The sequence below is a fragment of the Pelophylax lessonae genome (assembly GCF_965119305.1).
Source record: "Pelophylax lessonae genome assembly, chromosome: 1".
Classification (NCBI taxonomy): domain Eukaryota; kingdom Metazoa; phylum Chordata; class Amphibia; order Anura; family Ranidae; genus Pelophylax; species Pelophylax lessonae.
In genome coordinates this window covers 854566284-854591434 of record NC_138768.1, presented here as the reverse complement: position 1 = coordinate 854591434, position 25151 = coordinate 854566284, and the positions used below count along the sequence as shown (strand labels likewise).

General features: G+C 46.7%; 1 protein-coding gene across 2 annotated transcripts in view; it reads left to right on the top strand.

The window, feature by feature from the left end:
* The window catches only part of EXOC6B (exocyst complex component 6B), a 566827-nt gene that overhangs the window by 130274 nt on the left and 411402 nt on the right, over positions 1-25151 (top strand). For both annotated transcript variants that reach the window (XM_082264382.1, XM_082264381.1), the window contains exon 6: positions 13070-13274. In XM_082264382.1, the coding sequence (XP_082120508.1) occupies positions 13070-13274 (205 nt within the window). The remainder of the gene's footprint in view (positions 1-13069; positions 13275-25151) is intronic.

Here is a 25151-nt window from a genome sequence, read left to right as displayed (position 1 = left end):
CTTCAGTTTATTAAAACAAAAAAAAAAGTTTAAACACTAAGTGCTGGTTCACACATATGTAATGCAATACCCTGCAAATCCACTGCGGGTTCCCGCATCGCACTCAACTTGCAGGCAGTTCACACTGCCATATGTGAATCGCTGAGGGAGTCAATACAAAGTTTATTACACCCCCAGATCAGTTTGCATATTGCAGTGCGAACTGTCAGTTTGGACATGAATTGGGATCACATAGGTGCGATCCGATTCCGGTTCTGACCCAAAAAAGGGTCCTGTATGGCTGAATTTGCATTGCACAGACATCGCATGTGATTTTCAGAGCAGTGCGCTCCGAATCACGTGATGTCTGCCATCGCATATATGTGAACCGGGACTCAGGGAGTTGCTGTGAGCTAAATTTCCAGTTCCCCTTCTCTGGAGTGCATTCTCATTATATTCCTATGGAAATCCCCTAGGGAGCCCATTGACACTTGCCAGCAGATGGATCACATTGATTTTTTTTTTTTTTTTTTACACTTATTGATCTTTGCACTTTATTTATAAACTTTATTGGGGAGCTGTATAACAGTGTAAAACTATCAGCGCAAAAGTGATAAATAAAAATAAAATCGTGTGATTAAATAATATGCTCGCAGTGCATCAAAATCATAAAAGTGTCCGGCTGCTAACACAAAACACTGTTTTTTACTCCACAAACTAAACTAAAACCATATACAGTGCTGCGCCAGAACAAATATATATAACATGAAATTGAAAATAAATAATGTAAACAAGTGCTATTAGTGTCCCAAAAAATAAATGATGTATACAAGTGCTTCCAGTGTCCAGAAATTGTGATAACTTACAGTAACTCCATAAAAAACAATCTTCTGTGATCACCACAAACGCAATCCGTGATGTGCTCCACTTCTCACCACCACCAGAAATCAAAGCCTCTCACCTTACATACTGACCCAGGAGTCAACCCAGGTCAGAAACAGGTTTTACCCCACCGGGGTCACAGAATGGTGTAGAGGGTCTTCAATAGGACACACATATGGCGCTTTTCCACTGCATGGAAAGGATCGGTTTGGCGCTTTTCCACTGCATGGTACCGCATGGTTCATGTTAGAACGGTTCGGTACGGTTTGGTACAGCGGCGCTTTTCCACTACATGATACGGCTTGGTACGGCTCGATTAAACAGTACCACCGCGGTTGTGGTTCCAAGCGTTCCGTACCGATACCATATCCCACAATCCTTTGCATGCAGCCTTGATTGTTTGTCACTACTAGCCACTGATTGGTCAGAGAATCATTGTAATCCCACCCACTTACTACTTTAGTGGAAAAGCAAACCGAGCTGAGTAGAGCCTATACAGTGCTGAAAGGTGCCGACTCGTACCATGCAGTGGAAAAGCAAACTGAGCTGAGCTGGGCCAAACAGTGCCGAGTGGAGCCGAGCCGGTACTTGCATTTGAAAAGTGCCATTAGAGATTCTCAAAATAAGTTCCACTCTCATCAGAGGCAGATGACAGGCATAGGAGGGAAAAAGCAAAGCAGATCTAATGCTCTCCGTATGGGTAAATCAACAAGGGAGTTTATTAAAATAAGGTACTCCCAAACAAACACTTGGGTAAGTGCATATATGATAACCGCTCGGCACAGCTGAGAGGATGCAGCGTCCTGCAGGATAGGCTCCGCCCCCTATACGCGTTACGTCGTTGCCGATTGGGCACTGACTTCCACAGTAGAGGTAGAGTAGTTATATACTGTGAAACGTGACTCTTGCTGATAGCAGAGGAGGGGGGGGGGGGGGATCAGACAGAAATCACAGTCGGTGCCTTGGTTGAGGCAAGTGCGTGCTATAGACGATAGGCTTTGTTCATTTTTCATTTCATGGAGCACAGAGACCTGTCATGTATCCTCATCTTAGTAGTTAAGATAAGGGAGCCTTTGCATCATACTGTGTTAAAGTGGTTGTACACCTTCACAGATACCCAGTGCAGGAACTATCCTCAGGCGATACACAGAGATGAAACAAATGCTCCTTAATAAGTTGTACCTGTTTATCTGCTGTCTTCTCTTCTCTGCATCCTTACAAAGTACTGAATTTATAAGCTTGTCTGAGAGTTCAAAAAAAAGGGGAGCGGAGAGCTGCAGTTACACACTGCAGAGCTCAGTGAAGAGAGGTCTGAGAGCTAATTGGAGGGAAGAGACACACCCCTCTTCACACAGGAACAGAGCTGAGGCTGTCAATCAGCTGGAGGTCCTTCCCCTGTCACCATTTATTTCTTAGTGTCAGGAAAACTTGTCAGAAGTGACTCATGCTGATAGCAGAGGAAGGAGGTAGCAGACAGAAATTACACTTAGTGCTCTGGATTGAGACAAATACACACTATAGAGAAGGGATCCTCAAACTACGACCCTCCAGCTGTTGCGGAACTACACATCCCATGAGGCATTGTAAAACTCTGAAATTCACAGACACGACTAGGCATGATGGGAATTGTAGTTCCTGAACAACTGGAGGGCCGTAGTTTGAAGACCGCTGCTATAGAGGGATATGCTTTGTTCAAATTTCATGTCTGAGGTTTACAACCACTTTAGGTTTGGAGGGTCAAATGGCAGGGCACGTGGGTGTGACCTACCCACAAGCATTGATTCCTTTGTCACCACCTACAGATCCGCCCCACAAAGGTCACTGCATTCTCAATGAATCACAGGGAAAATCTCTGAATGTGATTTGTGTCAACTCTAAATCCTCCTCCCAGTGTTCTGCCACAATAAAAATTTCAGCTATGTGACAGTGACATCATGAAGAATAAATTAAAGTCGGAATTGAAAGGGTTTTAAGGTGTTTCCACCTCGTGACAACTACTGAATGCATATATGTGGCGGCAGGAAAAGTGCGATTTAACTCCCAGCAACCAGCACAATGATTTGAGCTATTACCGACAGCTCTCGGTCATGGCTTCTGATCAGGACTTAGCAGGACGTGCTGCCAATCATGTTAGAGCCAATCACAGCAGTCACATGATAGAGAAACCACTCCATCTTGCAGGCATTTAATACCACTTAAAGCGTCACCAGAGGTGGCGTACAGAGGTAATGTGTTAGGGCCAAATTAAAATTTCATTATATATATATATATAAATTTTTTTTTCTTGCTATGCTGCTTTCATAAAACTAATGCCTAGAGACCATATAGGCCCTTATTCAGGTACTTCCTGTGGAGAGTACATAAGTCATTCCAACAAAATTACACAGGAGTCCACTGTTATCATCATCAGGAAACCAACGCTAAGACATACCATGCATCCATTGCTGAAGTTCATGTAGACAGGAAGTGGCTGCTAGAGATGCAACAAAGGATGAAATTCGGTAACAAAAACAAATAATATTTTAGAAAATGGCAGTTGGATGCACAGTGTTTTTGAAAGTGTTCACCTTTTTTTTTCACCCCAAAGTTGAACTAACTTTCTACACCTTCCCCACTGTGCTTTCTTCTGTGGGTGATTTGGTTTCACCATCCATGTAGTCACGGCTGGCGCTGACCAATCACAATCGCTCTAATCCGTCCTGGCGTCCTTAGGGAAAGAAGAGGACGAACGGCCCTGCTTCATACCCCAAGACCGCTGCGTGGACGATGGAACTGTATCCCTTGCAGGGGTAAGTGCAGCGGGGACCCGAGAACTACAATTTCCATGAGGCATTGTAAATCTCTGATATTCACAGACATAACTAGGCATGATGGGAATTGTAGTTCCTGAACAGATGGAGGGCCATAGTTTGGACATATCTGTAGGGTGTTAAAAGCAGTAGTAAACTGCGGCAGTAAAAAAAAAAAAAAAAATCCCCTGCAAGGCAATGACATAATGTGCTTGTATGCATCACATACTAGCACATTATGAAATACTTACCTTAGAACACAGCCCTCCAGCAGCATGCTGTCACTGCTGAGAGGGCTTCCATTTGCACCCAGTCTTCCTCCCGGGTTTGCAGGCTCTGGCAGCCTAAATGGCCGAGCCGTGATAACATCACTCCTGGGTATGTACAATGGAGTCACAGCCATGGCACAGCACTCCGAAGGAACGGCACAGGTATGCTGTTTGTTCAGAACGCATCCACTTGTGACGTCACTGCTTCCAAAAGAGCGAATATCTCCAAAAGGGTGCACATTCAGGAGATATTCATTTTACCTACAAGTAAGCTTTATCAGTTTACCTGTAGGTAAAAAAATCACAAAGCGGACTTTACTACCTCTTTAACCTTTTAATTTTTTTATGAGAATTCGAAGAAAGATATATAAATGGATCTATCTGCTCAATGCACGAGTTTTGCATAGAATTAGAACCTTGCTTCTTGCATGATGCTCACCATGGTCTTGGTCAGGGGTCTTCAAACTATGGCCCTCCAGTGTTCAGGAACTACAATTCCCATCATGCCTAGTCATGTCTGTAAATGTCAGAGTTTTACAATGCCTCATGGGACATGTAGTTCCACAACAGATGGAGGCCCGTAGTTTGAGGATCCCTGGTCTAGTTGTAGAACTAATTAAGGACACCCTTTGGCTGGATCAAGATTGTTCGTGGTTGCTGGCAGACTTTGGCAGCCTATTGAGCTTTAAAGCGGAGTTCCGGGCACGAAAACGTTTTTTCAATAAACATACCCCCGGGACAGTCAGGGCTAGCACATTCCACAATGGATAGCCTCTGATCTGTCCCGGTTCGCACTTACCTGCAAGAAGAAATACTCACTTATAAAATTTCTTCTCCAGCGTTGCCATCTCTGTTGTGGGCAGCTGAAGCCGGGGTGATCCTCTTCTGTGTCCTCTTCCGTGTCATCTTCTCCCAGAATGCGCCTGCACCGGCCCCTCTCGTCGCTTCCGGTGCTGCGCCGCATTCCTCCACAGCTTCTGGGCATGCCCAGAAGCTGTTTAGCAGGGAACGCGGCGTCGCCCCGGAAGTGACGAGCGAGGCCGGTGCCGTCGCATTGATTCCTGGGAGCGATGACGTTCAGCTCCCAGGAATCATCGCAAGACAGGAAGTGACGGCGGAGCTGCGGCACAGAGGGAGGAAGTGGAGAATAGGTGAGTATTTTCTATCTCCAATTACAAGGTGAGTAAAAAAAAAAAAAAAATATATACCTAACTATCCAATTCCTTTTCAGGTGAAGAAGATCCAGCGGATGGGCACAAAATCAATTAGGTCGATTTTGTGCCCGGAACTCCACTTTAAGTTACAGGCTATTGAGCAGTGGCCATAATGTGTCCGTAGTGGACAGTGTGTGTCCGCCTGGACACTTGTGCCTATAAGTTGCTGACCTTTGCCGTAGACAGTCCAATGGTTACAAACATTGTTCCCAGTTTGGGGCACAACGTGTGATTTTTGTTAAGTGGAAGGCCCTCTGATGCAAAGATTTGCCAACTCCTAGCGAGAGGACCAAATGCTTCCATCTGCATGGAGCAGCATAAATGAGAAAACCGTGGAGTTACGCGCACTGGTAATGGTGGGTATATCTCAGCGGGTTGGGATTGGGTGGATATTGCCTCTCCTGTGGTTTAGGGGAGGTTTCTACGGGCACCTCCATTGACGAGCGCGCAGCGTTATCACCTCTTTTTGCGCACACCGGAGCGTCAAGCTGCCAGCTTCAGGCGCGGTTCCTTTTGTGTCGAAATTTCCCATCCAGCAAAATCCTTCAACAAACACAGGCCCTGCCAAAGCAAACAATAAAGTTCACACAGTGGAACCCCTGAATGGAGTTTGCGGTTTAGAAGTCAGTGTTTAAAACCTGTGTAATCAGATCGCACCTAATCTGCCCTGTCAGGGCGCTCGCTGCGATATTTACATACCAAATGGTTTTAGGCTACTGTAAAGGGCGCCCCGTGCCAAAAGCCTTTCATTCCCTGCTCGGACGGCTTCTTTCAGCACCCTCTGACTTATTTACACATGGCTGCCGCTGCTGGTGCTGCTTGCGGCTCGCACAATCATCTGAAACCTTCTGGTTTTTCTAGCCCGGGGCGGCTGTAAGCCGTGACCGCTGCGTGATCTTTAAATAAACTCGTTTCCTGTTGAAGGACAAGTCTCGTGCAAACACAGTCTAAATGTTATTCCTGACCCTTTCTAAAGAGAGAGAACTCCTTCCAACCACACCAGCCAAAACAAATAAAGTATTTGAGGAGGTTAAAAAAAAAAAAAGTGAAATCGAAGAAAAGTCAGATTTTTTTTTCTCCTTTTTTTTTTTTTTTAATAAGGTTAACCCTTTGCTTGCCCTGGCGTGTGATCACAGCCTGAGCTTCAAAAAGTGCAGTTTAGAAAGGTAGTGTCACCATTATTCTAATCAGCAAAGAGGCTAATGATACCAAAATAAAGGGAAACTATTTTTTAGACTCCAAAAAATACGTGAGCCCCCCAACCTTTCCTAGCACCCATTCCCCCGAGCCTTCCCTAGCACAAATTCCCCCGAGCCTTCCCTAGCATCCATTCCCTCCCCCCTGCAGCGTTCTTTAGCGTCCATTCCCTTCCACCTGCAGCCTTCCCTAGAGCCCATCCCCCCCCCCCCCAGCAGCCTTTCCTAGCACCCCCCCCCAGCCTTCTCTAGCACCCATTACACCCCCCCCCCCCACAACCACAGCCTTTCCTAGCACCTATTACCAATTCTCTGCCTACCTACCACCTATCTCAACACCCTCCCTCCCCCTCTTATGGTAGGTAACCAATCCCACTTCCACAATTCTCCCTCATTTTCTCCCCAGCCCTCCCTAGCTCCCATTCCTCCACCCACCCAGCCCTCCCTAGCTCCCATTCCTCCACCCACCTAGCCCTCCCTAGTTACCGTTCCTCCACCCCACCCAGCCTTTCCTAGCTACCGTTCCTCCACCCCAACCAGCCCTCCCTAGCTACCATTCCTCCACCCCACCCAGCCCTTCCTAGCTACCGTTCCTCCACTCCACCAGCCCTCCCTAGCTACCGTTCCTCCAACCCCACCCAGCCCTCCCTAGCTACCGTCCCTCCACCCCACCAAGCCCTCCCAAGCTACCGTCCCTCCACCCCACCCAGCCATCCCTAGCTACCGTCCCTCCATCCCACCCAGCCCTACCCAGCTACTGTTCCTCTACCCCACCCAGCCCTACCCAGCTACCGTTCCTCCACCCTACCCAGCCCTCCCCAGCTATCGTTCCTCCACCCTACCCAGCCCTCCCCAGCTACCGTTCCTCCACCCTACCCAGCCCTCCCCAGCTACCGTTCCTCCACCCTACCCAGCCCTCCCCAGCTACCGTTCCTCCACCCTACCCAGCCCTCCCCAGCTACCGTTCCTCCACCCTACCCAGCCCTCCCCAGCTACCGTTCCTCCACCCTACCCAGCCCTCCCCAGCTGTCGTTCCTCCAGCCCTCCCCAGCTACCGTTCCTCTACCCCACCCAGCCCTCCCCAGCTACCGTTCCTCTACCCCACCCAGCCCTCCCCAGCTACCGTTCCTCCACCCCACCCAGCCCTTCCCAGCTACCGTTCCTCTACCCCACTCTGCCCTCCCCAGCTACCGTTCCTCTACCCCACCCAGCCCTCCCCAGCTACCGTTCCTCTACCCCACCCAGCCCTCCCTAGCTCCTATTTCATTTTATATTCTTTGTGGCCATTGGGAAATTGATTTAAATTAGTTTTTTATGCCCAGAGTTGAGGTTTAACAAGTAGTTAATGGGCATTAAACAAAAACCTGTCTGACTTTTGTAGATTGTTGGAATTATCTGCATGCGATCTAGATTATCCTTTCCTCTACAGCTTTGTTCACACAGGTCAGCCCACTTAAGAGCAGCATTTGAAAATCATTCAGCTTTCTTGAAACGCCCTTCAGCCCTATTTTGGGAGTGTCAACACAGACCTCAGTGGGAGTGCTGTTGTTGCTTTAAAATAGCTGCTAGTAGGCTTCCTACAAGATTCATCATTACTTAAAATGTCTTGAAAGACTGGCAAAGTTCACTGTAAAAGCTTGCTGTGCACTGCTCCTATTCAAGCTAAAGCAATGTGTACATGTTTATTTTTTTTTGGGGGGGGGGGGGGATAACCATAGACGCAGTGCTCAGGTCCATTGGGTGAGTCATATGTCAAATATTGGTATGTCCTGGCACTGCAGACAACAGGCTGAAGCATTCCTATCTGTTTCTGGTAGACAGCAGTCTTTTTATGACCAGCCTTCCATCCAGGTGTGACTGACTGAGAACAATGCAGTCTGGGTAGTTATTACTTAGGAAAGCTGAGTGATTGCCATGAGACACCAATAGGCACCAGAGGGAGATTCTACAGACTTTTGTACAGTATATAATGTAAATACAGGATAATAGAATGATAGCTATGTAAAAAAAAATAAACAAACATCACAATAAGTTAACACGTGTGCCCACTTAAATTATTAGTTCTTCACCCTGTTTGAAAGAAATTAAGTCAGCAGCGGCGATCAGACAGGGAGTGGGGCGGATATCTGTCAAAATCAGGAACCTAAAGGGGAAGTTCCGCTTTAGGCTCTTAAATCTATGATTACCAAAAAATGCTATTTAGAGCTATAAATGAAGCCATATGGACAGAGTCATCTCTAGGCTTCCTACAGGTGCATCTCAAAAAATGTGAATATCATCAAGTTAATTTATTTCAGTAATTCAATTTAAAAAGTGAAACTCATATTTTATATAGATTCATTACACACAGAGTGACACATTTCAAGCATTTATTTCTTTTAATTTTGATGATTATGGCTTACAGCCAGTGACACCCCAAAATTCAGTATCTCAGAAAATTTGATATTGATATTACATAAGGCCAATAAAAAAGAAAAGATTTTTAAATTTAGAACTGTTGGCTTACTGAAATGTATGTCCATGTACAGTAAAGTATGCACTCAATACTTGGTCGGGGCTTCTTTTGCATGAATTACTGCATCAATGCGGTGCGGCATGAAGGCGATCAGCCTGTGGCACTGCTGAAGTGTTATGGAAGCCTAGGTTTCTTTGATAGCGGCCTCCAGCTCATCTGCATAGTGGGGTCTGGTGTCTCTCATCTTCCTCTTGACAATACTCCACAGATTATTTATGGGGTTAGGGTCAGGCGAGTTTGCTGGCTAATCAAGCATAGTGATACTATGAGCATTAAACCAGGTATTGGTACTTTTGGCAATGTGGGCAGGTGCCAAGTCCTGCTGGAGAATGAAATCAGAATCTCCATAAAGCTGGTCAGCAGAGTGAAGTGCTCTAAAATTTCCTGGTAGAGGGCCGGGCTGACTTTGGACTTGATAAAACACAGTGGACCAACACCAGCAGATGACATGGCTCCCCAAATTATCACTGACTGTGGAAACTTCACACTGGACCTCATGCAACGTGGATTCTGTGCCTCTCCACTCTTCCTCCAGACTCTTGGGCCTTGATTTCCAAATGAAATGCAAAATTTTCTTTCATCCGAAAAAAGGACTTTGGACCACTGAGCAACAGTCCAGTCCTTTTTCTCCTTCGCCCCGGTAAGACGCTTCTGACATTGTCACTGGTTCAGGAGTGGCTTGACACAAGGAATGCGACAGTTGTAGCCTATGTCCTGGATAAGTCTGTGTGTGGTGGCTCTTGAAGCACTGACACCAACTGTAGTTCACTCCTTGTGAATCTCCCCCAAAATTATTAAATGGCCTTTGCTTCACAATCCTCTCAAGGCTGTGGTTATCCCCTATGCTTGTGCACCTTTTTCATTCTAAACTTTTTCCTTCCACCCAACTTTCCATTAATATGCTTGGATACAGCACTCTGTGAACAGCCAGCTTCTTTAGCAATGACCTTTTGTGACTTACGCTTCTTGTGGGGGGGTGTCAATGACTGTCTTCTGGACAACTGTCAAGTCAGCAGTCTTCCCGACAATTTAGAGACCATTTAAAGGCTCAGGAAACCTTTACAGGTGTTGCGTTAAATAGCTAATTAGAGTGTGACACCATGCATCTACAATATTGAACTTTTTCACAATATTCTTATTTTCTGAGATACTGAATTTTGGGTTTTCACTAATTGTAAGCCATAATCATCAAATCTAAAATAAATAAATGCTTGAAATGTGTCACTCTGTGTGTAATGAATCTATATAAAATATGAGTTTCACTTTTTGAATTGAATTACTGAAATAAATTAATTTTATGATGATCTATTTTTTTTTTTTAAATGCAACGGTATATGAAATAGATCTCCTTGTAATAATTACAAGCTCGTTTCCTGTCCACTTGGGAGATTTGATAGTCCACACCCACGTTTGTGTGTTTCAGCTCCCCATATTACCTTCTCTATAAAATAAATATACAGTCATGTGAAAAATTAGGTACACCCCCTGGAATTTGTTGACTTTTCAGCATATTGAAAAAGGCAAGTTACCCCCAACATGTGGAAGGGTTAATAGTACTGACACCTGCTGAGGGGCTACTATTGTGTTCAGTGACCCCTATGCTGGGGTTTATTGCTGGGGGTTTTTGTTGTGTCCACTGACACCAATGCTTGATAAGAACGTGGCACCATCTGTCCAAAAGATGATGCTGAACTGAAAATAAGTCTTTCAACAGGATAATGATCATATGCTCACTAGCCAAATCCACCAAGGGATGACTACAAGAGCCTGATTTGATTTCCAATTTTTGATTCGATTTGTTCTGGCGTAATTTGAAACAGGCAATTCATGTAAAGAAAACCGCAAACATCTTGCAACTGAAGGAATTTTGCATGGAAAAGTGGTCTGAAATTTTACAAGCAATGTCAAGAGACTGGTGGGCAAAAGTGCCTACAAAAAGTCATCTTTGCCAGGGGGGCTCTAGCAACTTTAGATGCCAAGGGTGTACTTTTTTTCCCCACTCTAAACAAGGGGTCTCCAAACTTTCTAAACAAAGGGCCATTTTATTGTCCTTCAGACTTTAGGGGGGCTGAACTGTGGCCAACTGGAGTGGAATTCTTACCCGCCATCAGTTGGAGTAAACATCGTAGCATTTGGTATTTGAGGGGGGGGGGGGGTAGTGCCCTATTGGTGCCCTATTGCTGTCAGCCAGCAGAATAATGTCTTGTATCAGTGGGGGAAATAGTGCCCCAAGGGTCGGATTAAGGCAAGCATAGGACCGCATCCGCATCCGGCCCCTGGGCCACAGTTTGGAGACCACTGCTTGACACTAATACATCTATAGATATTTTTGTTAAAGAATTGCCTTTTTAATCATTTATTCCAGTGTATCACATTTATTTGTAGGCACTGTTTAAATAAAAATCTAATGTTTGCCTGTTTAAATATGTTAAAATAGTCAACAACATCCATGGGATGTATTTCATTTATTCACATGACTGTAAAACCGGCAGGGATGGTGGGAGCCCTTTATGAGTACAGCAGGTGGACCGACCTGAAACTCAGAGCAGAGCTCTCACCAATAGAGACCCCGAAAGATGGAAGACACTGTCAGTGGGTAAACCCTCCAGCATCCATCATAAAAAAATGAAATATCCATTTTGGGTTAAAGAGGAAGTAAACTTCCCTCTGTAACTTTTGCCCATAGGTAAGCCTATGATGAGGCTTACCTATAGGTACTGTGTAAATATCTCCTAAAGGTGCACTTTTTAGGAGATATTTACTTTACTTGCAGCCAGTGACATCACTGGCGCATGCGCTCTGCGCCCGTGCCATTCATTCAGAGCCCTGTGCCCTGAACGGCGGCTCCCGCACGCATGCGCAGGAGTGACGTCATTGTGGCTCCGGCCATTTAGACGGCCGGAGGACGCAAACTCAGAAGGAAGATGGGTGAACAGGTCAGCCGTCTCAGCAGGTGCCGCTGGAAGAGCTTTGTTCTAAGGTAAGTATTTCATATTGAGCTAGTATGCGATGCACACTCGCTCATTATGCCTTTTGTCTTACAGGTTTTTGTTTATTTATTTTTTTAGGAGACTTACAACCTCTTTAATTGATTATTTCAAAATGCGCGATATTATAAATACACGGCCGCACAAGCAAAGAAACGTACACATACGTCGCTACCTGCTTTTGGGTTTAGGGCACATGCATGCACCCACCCAGTCAGATGCTGCATCACCAGAGTCCAGGTTGTGATGAGTGCCAGTGAAAGAGCACATCCCTGGCATTCATGTAGAAGAGCATGTTCCACCCTGCTGACCACTGGATGGTGCAGACTTGTGCTGATCAGTTGCTTGATTTTACAATTTCAGAAGCAGGTGTGATGGAATGTAAGTAAGCAACTTGTGGGCTGACTGCATTGGCAAAGCCTATACCATGCGATGTCCAGCTCCCTCCCAGGAACATGCATGTTTAAAGGGTGTCCAGAATTGTGTCCTTTCACAGCTGTAGCTACAGGAATAAGCTGAGGATACACACACACACACAGTAAGAAAAAATACAATAATTCTAAAACAGAGTATTGAATCAGTGATTAGTGCTCTTAATACTTAAAGAAGAAGAATTCCAGGTATGGATATTGCACACAATGTCACACTTGACCAGCTTGGACCAATGTTATTATGTTTATACCATACCTGGCTGATCCACCTGGAAGCTGAAAATCTCTGTAGTAGACACTGCAACTGCAATGATATCCACTTTTTTCTGGCTCCCCTCCCGAACGGCTGCCATTGCTGCCTTTTGAACACAGGAGGGCAGCTGCTTGGAATGGGCACCATTGGATGAGGTGGAAAGGTATTTCTTACTTGTTGATCCTGCCAGCAATCTAGTGAGCTGGTAACTTCCTGTGCTGCACTCTTATCAGTTGCATTGGCCTGGGTTCTTTCTGTGGACACCAGAAACCTTCCCATCTATGTTATGGAGAGCAGGGGAAGGAAAGATATTACCTAGTCCTCCTGTCGTGGCACAGGAAATGTGTTATGGGTAGAATCGGGTGAACAAAAAAAGCCTAAGGCCTAGTTTACACCAGAGCAAGGTGCAATTCCTGGTGGGAACTGGCCCTTAAGATGAAAATTGTAATTTAACAATTGTATACTTTTCTGTTAAAAAAAAGAAAATGGTATACTCTTCTCTAGTTCTGGAATTGTAATAGATGCATCCTCGATTTTCTTCTTCCCTTATGTAGACATTACCCCGCACTGAAGACTTTGGAACAGCTGGAGCACACTTACCTGCCTCAGGTTAGTCACTACCGTTTCTGCCAGGTCATGGTGGACAACATCCCGAAACTACGTGAGGAGATCAAAGAGGTATCCATGTCTGACCTGAAGGACTTCCTCGAAAGCATCCGCAAGCACTCCGAAAGGATTGGAGAGTTCGCCATGAAGCAGGTGAGAATAAACTAATCTCCAAACATGACAGGGCCTGTTAGGACATTCTGGGGTTGATTTGCGAACACCGGAGAGTGCAACATTTGGTCCAGCTCTTTATTGAAACCAATCCGCTTCTAGGTTTTTTTTTTTATAGCGTAATAGAACAAGCGGGTTGGAAGCTGATTGGCTACCATGCAGAGTTGCACCAGATTTTTCACTCTCCAGTTTTAGTAAATCAATCCCTCTATGTCCTGTCTGCATCTCTCAGTACACTTGTAAATGAAGCCTCAGTCTTTTCTGCGTAGATAAACTGACTGTGTTAAAGTGTTCTATAAGATCTGCAAAGACTTAAAAGTTAATGCTCCCTGCACCTGAAGACATGCTATTATCACCTCTCAAGCAGCCCATGTCTCCTTTACCTCTGCTCTGAGTGCTGGATAACCCCTTTAACTTAACATTTTGAAGAGTGCGAGCCACTTAAGTGATTTTATAACCGGTCGCGTGCCACAATGAAATGGTTCAGAAATTCGATTTTTTTTTATTTTAAACAACAATCAGGATTATCATTTCTCTATCGCTCATTGACAGACGTAGTCTTCTTGATTCTCAAGAGCTGGGTTATGTTGTCTCCGCAGGAGTAGGACTAGGCAGAATGACAAAACGTTCTGGCTCCACCCTAGGGGGCAGTCCCTGAGGGTATATCCTCCCTCTCTCTGCTACAGGGAATCAGTTTTTTTCTGTCTAGTCAGGAGTAAGGACCTAAGTTCCTTGCTGGGATCTTTTGGTCCTGGCAAGACTTTTTTTCTTTAAGAAAAAGACATTTTTTAGGTAGTTTTCTCCAGTGTTTTTTTCCTGTGAGATCTTCAAGCAAAGATGCCGGACTGGGCGACACTTGTGGTCACCCCAGCCGGCCTACGAGCGCGTGCAGACCATGGCATTGCGCTTGGTCGGCCGCGACATATTCAAGTAAGTATGCGGGGCCAGGCGACGGGCTGGATGTTGAGATCCAGTGGTCACCCCGGTTTCTGCCTAAAAGCGCGTGCAGACCAGTGCGCTGAGTCGGCCGCGACGGAGTCCCAGTAAAGGGACTGACTTTGCGAGTTAAAAGCTCGCTTGGACGCCAGGACCAGAGAGTCGAGGCGTCCACAAACCCCCACCCCGGTGGAGAGGGTATTATGAAGAGAGGGTGCCTGTCGGTTCGGTATGGTGAGTAAACGTTCCCTTTTTCCTCATTTATGAGGCAGTATATATTATGGGCCCCTCCATATATGGTCAGTATATATCTGATACTTACAAGTCCCCCTTGTAATACAGCATGTGTTTGTGGGAAGTGGACTTGGTTCAAGAGCTAACACTCTACCCAGCAGACTGTAACATTACAGTAGACATAGGAGGTATAATCCTACCTTATGTGCAGTGTATCTCTGTAGATCCATATGTCACCTCTCAGCAGAGTGCAGGTGGATGTGCTGGGAAGACGATATCGGCGGTCCGCCGCCATTTTGCCGTAGACCGAATGCATATATGTCCTCAGGTCACGCCGGCCGCCATGTTTTTGGAGTCTTATGTCTCTTCTATGGGGGCGGCCATGTTTTGTGAGCCCAGCTACCTCGTGGAGGGCTGGGAATGCCGGAAGGCGTACATAGGGGGCGGAGCCACGCCTTCTGCCCGGGAAAAAGCAAACCGCTCCTTCCAGTCTGTGTAAGACAGACGCTGGCTGCAGTTTGTTGGAAACTGCACTGCATCGGTTGGTGAGCCTTGGGGGTCCCTCTCTCTCTCTCTGGGATCGAGAAGCAGGTACTCTGAGGGGCGCTATTGCGCTAGGGGGAGACACACAAAAAAAAAAAAAAAAAAAAAAAAAAGAAAAAGTTTTTTTGTTTTTGCTGGCAAAAGTGTCCTGTATTAACATGGACCCTGCCACTCATGTATCTCCTCCGGATCCCCTCGAGGGGTCTGCGGGATCCTCCAGCACCCCATTGACAATTGAATCTTTGTCAGCTATTATGGAAACTTTTGTGTCCCGGGTGGAAGTGGCTTGTCAGGGACAGGGCGCAAGAAAGCGACCCCCGCCTAACCCCTTATTATCTGAAACCTCGGATTCAGACTCTGAGCCTATTTCTGCAGTTGCAGGTACTTCATCTGGTATTGGTGTCTCGGGTCCTGTCTCTTCAGACAGTGAGGAGGATGTTTCGGCATCTGCCATAGCCCGAGAGGAAGCGTTGGTAAACGCACTCATTGTATCTGTTCAAGAGACTTTAAGGTTACAGGGTATTCCATCAGAAATAGCTGAAACTGAGATCCCCTTTGGGACTAAAAAGCGCATCAAAGTAGCAAAGGTTTTTCCATTGCCCAAATGTTTTGGCAATCCAATCGATGAAGAATGGCGTCTGCCAAAACGCACTTTTAATATTTCTAAACGCATTGACAGGCGTTATCCGTTTGAGGAAACCCTTATTAAGAAATGGACAGAACCACCTGTGGTGGATTCACCAATTGCTAGATTGAATAAAGCCACGGTTATTCCTTTAGAAGACGCTCCGTCTTTTAAAGATCCAGTGGATCGCAAGATAGAAGCTATGTCTCGCACCATGTTTTCCTTGATTGGATCAGCTTTCAGGCCAATAATTGCTATTGGTCTGGTTTCGCAGGCTGTAACTGAATGGACCAAGTGGTTACGCCGGGACTTAGAAGAAGTCCCTCAGGCGGTATCAGATTTGATGGAACAAATGATACAGGGGTTACAGTTTGTATGTGATGCGGCGTTAGACGCCACTCCATTAATGGCGCGAGCATCAGTCTCAGCAGTGGTTCTCAGGCGTACACTGTGGCTAAAAGGTTGGATAGCCGACCAAGGTTCCAAAAAAGCATTGGCTAATATCCCCTTTTCAGGAGAGCGTCTATTTGGAGCCAACTTAGATGAGATCATTAAGGATCTCACCGGTGGAAAAAGCACCTTTTTACCGCAAAATTTTAAGGGTAGAGGAACTCGTCAAAGACGAGGGCCTTCTTTTTCTGCTCACAAGAGGTTTTTTCGTCCAGCGGGTGAAAAAACTAAGTCCTCCAAAGCTCCTGCAGGAGGCATCAGGGGTCGTTGGTCGGGCAAGCAAAAGCCCGCCCCCTCCAGACCTGAAGATAAACCATCCAAAGCCTGAAGGTGCGCCCCCACCCATAACTGGGGTGGGGGGACGTCTTCGCCGGTTCCCGGATCCATGGCTTTCCAGAATCCCGGACAAATGGGTTTGCGAAGTCATAAAGTCAGGGTACAAGATCGAGTTTCGATCTCTCCCACCGGCGCGATTCTTCCCTTCCAATATCCGACTATCTCCGGATCGTCTAGAAGATCTGCGGAGAGCAGTCACAGATCTACTACAACAAGGAGTGGTAGTCCACGTTCCTTGGACAGAACGGTTTCAAGGGTTTTATTCAAATCTGTTTACAATACCCAGGAAAGAGGGCAAAGTGCGTCCAATTCTGGACTTAAGAGCACTCAATTCTTTCGTCAACATAAGAAGATTCAGAATGGAGTCCATTCGCACGGTAGCAGCCTTCCTGCATCCAGGGGATGTCCTAGCGTCCATAGACATCAAGGACGCCTATCTTCACATTCCCATTTTCGCAGGACATCAGCGTTTTCTACGCTTTTCCGTAGAGGAGAACCACTATCAGTTTGTGGCATTACCTTTCGGTCTCGCCACGGCTCCGCGGGTCTTCACAAAGGTGTTGGCCCCAATGTTGGCACTTCTGCGCCAAAGAGGTATATCGATTCTAGGTTACCTAGACGATCTTCTGCTTCATGCAGAGTCTCCTCAGACCTTGCTACAAAACATAGAAATTACTATGATTTCTTTACAGGAATTCGGGTGGCTGGTGAACCAGCAAAAGTCATTTCTGGTTCCCACCCAGAAGCTCGAATATCTGGGTCTAATTCTAGACACAGTCAGGACAAGAGTTTTCCTTCCGGTAGGGAAACTCCGAAAGATTCAATCAGCAGTCCAGTTGTTACTGTCCAACAGCTGGTCTTCCCTTCGGACTTGCATGAGGGTTCTGGGGTTGATGGTGGCTTCATTCGAAGCAGTCCCATTTGCCCAGTCCCATACCCGAATTCTTCAGCAAGAGATCCTTCTCAGATGGAATCGGAATCCGGAATCCCTGGACAATCAGATCCGATTGAGCAAACAGACCAGAGAGTCTCTGGTTTGGTGGCTTCGGTCTCCAATGCTCAGCCAGGGAAAGTCATTTCTGCCAATATATTGGACGATAGTGACCACGGATGCCAGTCTATCCGGATGGGGAGGAATTCTCGGTCAGTTATCTGTCCAGGGACTTTGGTCCCCGGAAGAATCCAGATTACCGATAAATGTATTGGAACTGAGAGCGATCAGACTTTGTCTGATTCACTGGACCGAGCAGCTTCAGGGCAGCCCGGTTCGGATCCAGTCGGACAACGCCACGGCCGTGGCTTATGTCAATCTCCAGGGGGGCACCAAGAGTGTCCGAGCGGCCAAAGAAGTGGCTTGCATTCTTCGCTGGGCGGAACGATTTGTTCCAGCAATCTCTGCGGTGTTCATTCCGGGGGTGGAGAATTGGCAGGCAGATTATCTCAGCCGTCAGACCCTGGATCAGGGGGAATGGTCCCTCCATCCAGACGTTTTCCACCAGTTGTGCCTACGATGGGGCACCCCGGATATGGATCTGTTGGCATCTCGATTCAACAGGAAAGTTCAGAGATTCGTGGCTCGCTCCCGCGATCCTCTAGCAGAAACCGCAGACGCACTGATCGCCCCGTGGGGGCAATACCAGCTAATATATGCCTTCCCCCCTCTCGCGTTACTGCCAAGACTTCTTCGCAGGGTAGAGGAGGAAGGAATCCCAGTAATCCTGGTAGCTCCGGACTGGCCTCGTCGAGCTTGGTACGCCGACATGGTCAGACTGGTGGCGGACGTCCCATGGAGACTTCCTCTCAGGGAGGATCTACTGTCTCAGGGACCGATCTTCCATCCTGCTTTACGATCGCTGGCTTTAACGGCCTGGCTATTGAGACCCAGGTGCTGAAGGACAAAGGTTTGTCAGCTTCAGTTATTCCTACTCTAGTTGAAGCAAGGAAAGCGACTTCCAGAAAGATTTATCATCGCACATGGAAGTCCTACATTGCATGGTGTGAACCTTTGGGGTTCCGTCCTCGGTCTTATTCGATTAGTCGAATATTGGCTTTTCTGCAACAAGGGGTTGAGCAGAAACTGGCCTTGAGTACTATCAAGGGTCAGGTCTCAGCATTAGCCATCTTCTTTCAGAAGCCTCTGGCTACTCATTCCTTGGTGCGGAATTTCATCCAGGGGGTGCGACATCTGGCTCCGCCAGTGCACGCGCCGTTACCCCCCTGGGATCTTAATTTAGTGTTGTCGGTTCTTCAGAAACCTCCCTTTGAAGATATTAGGGAGATTCCTCTACCCACGTTGTCCCAGAAGGTGGCCTTCTTGGTGGCTATTACTTCTGCACGCAGGGTGTCAGAGCTGGCCGCATTATCTTGTCGTTCACCATATCTGGTGGTTCATAGAGATAAGGTGGTTCTTCGTCCGAATCCATCCTTCCTACCAAAAGTGGTTTCAGAATTTCATCTGAATGAAGAAATTGTATTACCTTCCCTGTGTCCTAAGCCCAGTCATCCTCGGGAATTTGCTTTGCACTCCTTGGATGTGGTCCGGGCGATCAGGGTATACTTGAAAACGACAGACTCGTTTCGCAAGACGGATTCACTTTTTGTGATCCCAGATGGACCCAAAAAGGGGTTGCCTGCATCTGCCGCGACCATTTCCAGATGGATCAGACAGACGGTAGTACAGGCTTATTCTATTAAGGGTCGGGAGCCCCCGTTCCCTGTTAAGGCGCACTCCACTCGGGCACTTAGTGCGTCATGGGCCTTTCGCCATCAGGCGTCAGTGGTCCAGGTGTGCAAGGCGGCTACCTGGTCGTCGGTGCATACCTTCTCTAAACATTATAAAGTTGATGTAATGGCATCGTCTGATGCCTCATTTGGCCGCAAGGTTTTGCAGGCCGCAATTTGAGGAGACCAGTGGTCTACCTCCAGGGTTTTTTTCCGTTGGAAAATTTTTTCTTTTAGTCTCATTCTTTGTTTATAATGAGCCTTTAAAACTTCTAGTTTGGCACCGGTTGGGCCTACTAGATTGGATTTGATTTTGTCAATCCCACCCCTCATTTGTGGCACTGCTTCTGGATGTCCCAGCTCTTGAGAATCAAGAAGACTACGTCTGTCAATGAGCGATAGAGAAAAATGGATTTTTGTAAGAACTTACCGTAATATCCTTTTCTCTTAAGCTCATTGACAGACGTAGTACCCGCCCCTCTATCATTGAGTTGGGTTGGGTTAAATTCTCTGTACTGCTTTAAACAGAACTGATTCCCTGTAGCAGAGAGAGGGAGGATATACCCTCAGGGACTGCCCCCTAGGGTGGAGCCAGAACGTTTTGTCATTCTGCCTAGTCCTACTCCTGCGGAGACAACATAACCCAGCTCTTGAGAATCAAGAAGACTACGTCTGTCAATGAGCTTAAGAGAAAAGGATTTTACGGTAAGTTCTTACAAAAATCCATTTTTTCCATTGGACCAATGCCCGCTGGATGTTTACCAATTGTTTAATCACAATAACAAAAATCAAGTTTTTTATTTAATAAAAAAAATAAATACACTTACACTAATTGACACTTCCTTGATACCTCCTCAGGGTGCCGTGTATAGCTGCACTTTCTCTATCCATGAGACAATGTCATGGACTTTGAAAAGTTTAGAAAAAAAACTTCATGCCTGGGCATATACATAGCTACAGGAAGTTATTGCCCAAATTCTAAGTTGGGTATTAGTGAAGTTAGTTTCCCTGTGTTTGTTTGCCTCTTACCTCGTAATACTGGACTCATATGTTAAGCCTGCAGTTTGTAGTGCCATTGTTGATCTGTTCCCTTATGTCTATATATTAATTCACCTCGCTCATTCTTATATGCAAAAGTGTGATCTGAGGTGGCTCAGGAATGATAGCCAGCCAGTTTGGTAAAAGCAACCAGTTTGAGAAAAAACTATAAAAAAAATTATAAAAAAAAATTTAAGCCAAAACTACCTAATAGTCCAAAGTCCCAGGTACAACAACCTCTACAGCAGGCTCACTGCCAATCTTTTGTTCCCACACTAGGGTTAGGGCTCCTCCATGGCAAGGATGCCAGACAGACCACAAGTTGGGTCAGTAACCAGTGTCTCAGCTTGTCCGAGGGCTCCCGCTTACTCACAGCTTGTGAGCCTCTTTCTTCACTTTCCTGACACAGGTGCTGATTTCCCTCTGCTGCCCTTCAAGCCTCTCCTGCCTCGGGTTAAACCCCCCTCGGGACCTGGTAGTCAGGATTTGGAGGTTCTTCCTACCCAAATCTCTTGGAACCTCTGAAATTCTGTGTCCTTAACCACTTGCCGCCTGCGATATACTGCGAGCGAGCAGCGGCTGTAGGCAAATCGATGTACCTGTACGTTGCGTCCTACGTCTGGGTTTAGGGTGCGTGCCAATGATTCACGACCAGGACATGCTGATTGGCTGTGTACATACACAGCTCAGAGCTTTGTGTTGACATTCAACACAGAGCTCTATACAGAGGCAGCAAACTCTGTTTCTCACCCCTGGAAAATACATTTTTATTTTTTATTTTATTGGATATGTTTTATAGCAGAAAGTAAAAAAATGTTTTTTTTTTTTTTCAAAATGTTCTACCTTTTTTTCATTTATATCACAAAAAAAAATAAACCCAGTGGTGATAAAAATACCACCAAAAGTAAGCACTATTTGTGTAAAAAAAAATTATATACATTTTGTTTGGGTACAATGGTACATGACCGTTCAATTACAAGTTAAAGTGTCGCAGATTCGAAAAGCAAAAAATGGCCTGGTCATGAAGGGAGTCCTCTTTCTAGCCAAACACCCCCCCCCCCCCTCGAACACCTCACCCTGCATGGGTGACAACCTCAGAGTATAGTAATGTCTCCACACTGCCCCCCCTTAAGGGGACAAGACAGCTTTCTGTCCCAGGTCATGCCCCTGTACCAAGATGGCCACCTCCATACAAGGACATAAGGCATGGTAGGTCAGAAATGGGGACATTTTTAGCTGCAGGGAAGCCACAGGCAGTACTGTGATTAATCCTTTGTCCATCGCCTGCATTTTCTTGACATAGTCCAGTCCATAGTTCAGTTGCATTTTAACACGCTACCTACCGGGGAGTTAAACACAGCCAGTTGGCTAGATGCCCTCTCTAGATTTGGTTTTTGAGAATGGTAGAACAATCCTAATATCCCACAAGTCTATTCTACTCTTGAATATTATGCTTTTCAGCATAGAGGCAACTAAAAAATCGATAACCCCTATTCTACATTTTAGGAAGAATTTTGAGTATTTTTTCATTGTCTGTGTAAACTCGGTGCTATATTCCACATGCTTTTGAAGATGTTTTTTTCTCCCACATGAAGAAGTGTCACATAATACTTGTTTGGATGCCTTGAATAACCCAAAAGCAGAACTTCAAATGGAATTATATAAAGAGTTATATGAAGTTCTCCACTTGCATGCATTGTGGCTCCCTCTTCTCAATTTCTTCATAGCTAGAAAATTTTTGACATTTTTGACACTTAGAACATTTTTTCTTGATATTGAATGACTTGAAGTCTGTGTGCAATTGTTCAGGGTATAACTGGTCGACCCGTCACATCCCCATATGTGATTTTCTGGGTCCTTTGTAGTCCTTGGCACACATTTCTTTGGTAAGGAACTCATGAAAAAAGCCTTTTGTATCAGGCAAATGTATGAATGAACTAGATTAAGGGTTGAGTGTTGCAGCCAAGAATAACCCCGAATCATTATCGGATCAAGTTGGCCTCTGGAGAGCTGAAAACCTGCAGCCTGTACTTGTCTTACACAGCTGGACGCCAACGCTGGCTTCTGCTGCCTTGTGACATAACCTGTCAGTGTGGAGGCTTAATAGCTAGCAATCTCTTGGAATGTCCAAGGTCCTCGGTCTTATCATTTATTTATTTTCTCAGCGTTCTCATACTTTTTCTTGGCCGGGAAGAACTTTTTCTTGTCCAGATACAACACGGGCGTCACGGATGTTGAAGGCAGAGCAGTTTGGCCGTAATCAAGAACACAAGGTGGTTTAAGATAATCTGGTTATCAGACATTGCTTGTGTTGAGGTGTGATGGTTTCAGTGATGATCTGGAAGTTCAGTAGTTGGAGCTAATTTAGACTACTTTGCAGTGCACTGTAGCGCAAACATTTTCTTTTCTGATCATTGACAGACACAGCTCCATATTCTTCACCATAAGGTTATGCTGCCCTCTACAGGAGTACGACTAGGCAGACAACACAAAAGCTTGCCTAAATCCTGTTGGCCGTCCTCAGCTGGCATAACCCCCCTCTCTGCTTTCAGATACTCAGTTTTTGTTTGTCTAGTTCAGGAGTATGACCTAGTCTCCCTACCGGGCCTTAGGTTCTGGCTTTTTTGTCAATTTTTTTGCTGTTTGTTTTTGGATTTCTTCTTGGTTTTGTCCCGTGGAGATCTTCTAGCAATTGCCAGGCTGAGCAACGGGCTGGACTATTGCAGTTCCAGTGGTCCCCTTAGCCTGGCCAGCAAACACGTGCAGACCGTAGCTTCACGCTTGGTCGGCCGCGACAAAGCCCCACTGGACGGGGGCTGGCCTACGAGTTAAACGTCTTGCATGGTCGCATATGACCGGATCTCGGGCTGAGTCACAGCGTTCCTTCTGGCCGACAGCTACCCCACTTCGGTCGGAAGGAGGTTTCTGTCTTGGGAGTGTAACCCACACACTTCTCTGGATCTGTAAGTAAGAGCCCCCTGCTCTCCTCTCCTTCCCTAGATTCAGGTTGGGGCGTGAGTACTCCTTGGGGTGGTTGGTCCCTCCGGGGTTCCCCCCCCCCCCCGGGTGGCATTGAGCTGGCTTGTCTGCCTGTGCTTATAGTGGGGGGGGGGGGGGGTGTCTGGTGCCCAGGCTTTGGTTGCGCCTGGCCTTGGTGCCTGCGGGCGCGCTGTCCCCATTGCCCTTGGTGGGCCTTCTATGGGGCGGGTGGTCCTTTTTGAGTCCCCTTGGGACAGCTGGTGGGCCTGGGAGGTGAGTGGCCCGGTATCACTGGGTCTGAGTACCACGCGTTCGTGCAGGCCGAAAATTTATACTGTGGCATACCGGCTGGACCTTGTATGGGGCAGCCCCAGTTGTGGCAGCCAATGCCGCCATTGTACCCCAGGACATTCCTCTCACCCCTCCACTGGCTGGTCACGGGTCCCCTGCGGATCGCACTCACACGACCGGGCGGACAAAAATTTAGGCCTTGGCTTTGCGTCCTACTTGACCGTGTGGCCAAAAATTTAGCGCGTGACCTACTAGGCCACTCCCTTTTGGTAGGGCAGCTCTGGGGGGGGGGGGACAGGATCCGAGGCAGGTTTAGCTGCCAGGGTGCTGTGGGGCATCCGCCTTTCCTAGTGGCTCTGTGGGGGTAGCCTGTCTTCCCGCATTAGCGACATTGAGGATGAGCGGGGTTCTCTCGTTGGCCCCCCCTTTTTGCGGGCCTCAGTCGGCACCCACTGTGGGGGGCTTGAGTCGCCGACATCCTGTGCTCAGTAAGGATACCTTTTGACGATCGCACCCCCTGCCCTCTCCTGTCTTATCAGATCCTGCATCTGGTTCGATCAATGCGGATGGGACCACGTTTCTCTGACCCGTCAGACAGTGAGGATGATTCCTCCAAGGCTGCTGCGCCACACAAAAGGCGCTGGTAGATGCACTGATTGCGTCAGTGCAGGAGCCATTTATGTTGGAGGATGCAGCCAAGGCTGCTGTGGACATATCTTTTCCATTTGTCACCTATAAGATATCCCATACGGCTATGGGTTTCTCTTATCCAGCTTACTTTGACGGCCTGGCTGTTGCCATGTGCTGAAGGACAGGGGCTTGTCTGGCTCGGTGATTCCAACGATGTTGAAGGCGAGGAAATCTACATCTTTGAAAGCTTTATCATCGAATGTGGAAGGCGTATGTTTCCTGGTGTGAGGTTCGAGGAGTCCATCCTCATTCCTTTTCGGTGGCTCAGATTCTGGCCTTTCTTCAACAGGGTTTAATTTAGAAACTAGCTTTGAGCACTGTTAAAGGCCGAGTGTCTGCCCTGGCAGTCTTTTTTCAAAGACTTTCGGCTTCCCATTCAGGGGTTCATAATTTTTCTCCACCTGTAAGTTCTCCTCTGCCACCGTGGGATTTGAACCTTGTTCTGTCAGTTCTTTAAAAACCTCCCTTTTGAACATATGAGAGATCCCTTTTCTTACACTGTCACAAAAGGTGCCTTTTTTGGTGGCTATAACCTCTGCTCACAGGGTGTCAGAGTTGGCGGCTTTGTCTTGTCATTCTCTCTATCTGGTGGTTCACTGGGATAAGGTGGTCCTGCGACCACGGCCGCCGTCCTTGTGTCCCAGGCTGGCTCATCACTGATAATAGAGGAAGGAATAGTGCCCCATCACTGATAATAGTGGATGGAATAGTGCCCCATCACTGATAATAGTGGATGGAATAGTGCCCCATCACTGATAATAGTCGAAGGAATAGTGCCCCATCACTGATAATAGTGGGAGGAATAGTACCCCATCACTGATAATAGTGGGAGGAATAGTGCCCCATCACTGATAATAGTGGGAGGAATAGTACCCCATCACTGATAATAGTGGGAGGAATAGTGCCCCATCACTGATAATAGTTGAAGGAATAGTGCCCCATCAATGATAATAGTGGGAGGAATAGTGCCCCATCACTGATAATAGTCGAAGGAATAGTGCCCCATCACTGATAAT